Source organism: Plasmodium fragile (genome assembly GCF_000956335.1).
Source record: "Plasmodium fragile strain nilgiri unplaced genomic scaffold supercont1.170, whole genome shotgun sequence".
NCBI classification, from domain to species: Eukaryota; Apicomplexa; class Aconoidasida; order Haemosporida; family Plasmodiidae; genus Plasmodium; species Plasmodium fragile.
The window spans coordinates 12,149-12,887 of record NW_012192750.1 but is presented as its reverse complement, the minus strand read 5'-3'; the positions used below and the strand labels follow the sequence as shown (position 1 = coordinate 12,887).

At 55.1% G+C, this 739-nt stretch overlaps 1 protein-coding gene across 1 annotated transcript; it reads left to right on the top strand.

Moving 5' to 3' along the window:
• Window positions 1–164: 164 nt before the first annotated feature.
• Window positions 165–697, top strand: AK88_05593 (uncharacterized protein; the record flags this gene model as incomplete). Its single annotated transcript, XM_012483195.1, has 2 exons — window positions 165–482; window positions 656–697. The coding sequence occupies 2 exons, from the start codon at window positions 165–167 to the stop codon at window positions 695–697; spliced, it is 360 nt and encodes a 119-aa protein (XP_012338618.1).
• Window positions 698–739: the final 42 nt, after the last annotated feature.

The following is a 739-nucleotide window of genomic DNA, read 5'->3' as shown; positions in this document are numbered from 1 at the left end:
ATCCTAAAACCGACATCACACACATACCCACACGTGCCGCAGTCACAGACACCACCACATGTGAGGATCCTAAGCCCGAAATCACACAACAACCACGCTCAGGTGCCCCAGTCACGCACATACCCACGTGTGACACAGTCACGGACAGCCCCACACGTGACGCAATGACGCACATACCCACGTGTTACACAGTCACGGACATCCCCACACGTGCACCTCCTAAGCCCGACATCACACAACACACAGTCACACACGACACCATCACGCACATGCCCACATGCGCAGACCCCGTCACGGACATACCCACATGTGATGATCCGAAGCCCGACATCACACAACACACAGTCACAAGCCACACCGTCACGGACACACCCACATGTGACACCGTCACGCACATACCCATATTGAACGACCCAGGCACAAACACACCCACATGTGCTGATGCTAAGCCCGAAATCACAGACATACCCAAACACGACACAGTAACAGACAGCCCCACACGTGACGCAATGACGCACATACCCACATGTGACGCACTCACAGACACACACACATGTGCGGATCCTAAGCCCGACATCACACAACACACAGTCACAAACGACACAGTCACAGACACACCCACATGTGATCATCCTCAGCCCGACATCACAGACAGCCCCACATGCGAAACAGTCACAGACACACCCACATGTGCTGATCCTGAGCCAGACATCACACCACCACCAGGCACAGGCGCCAC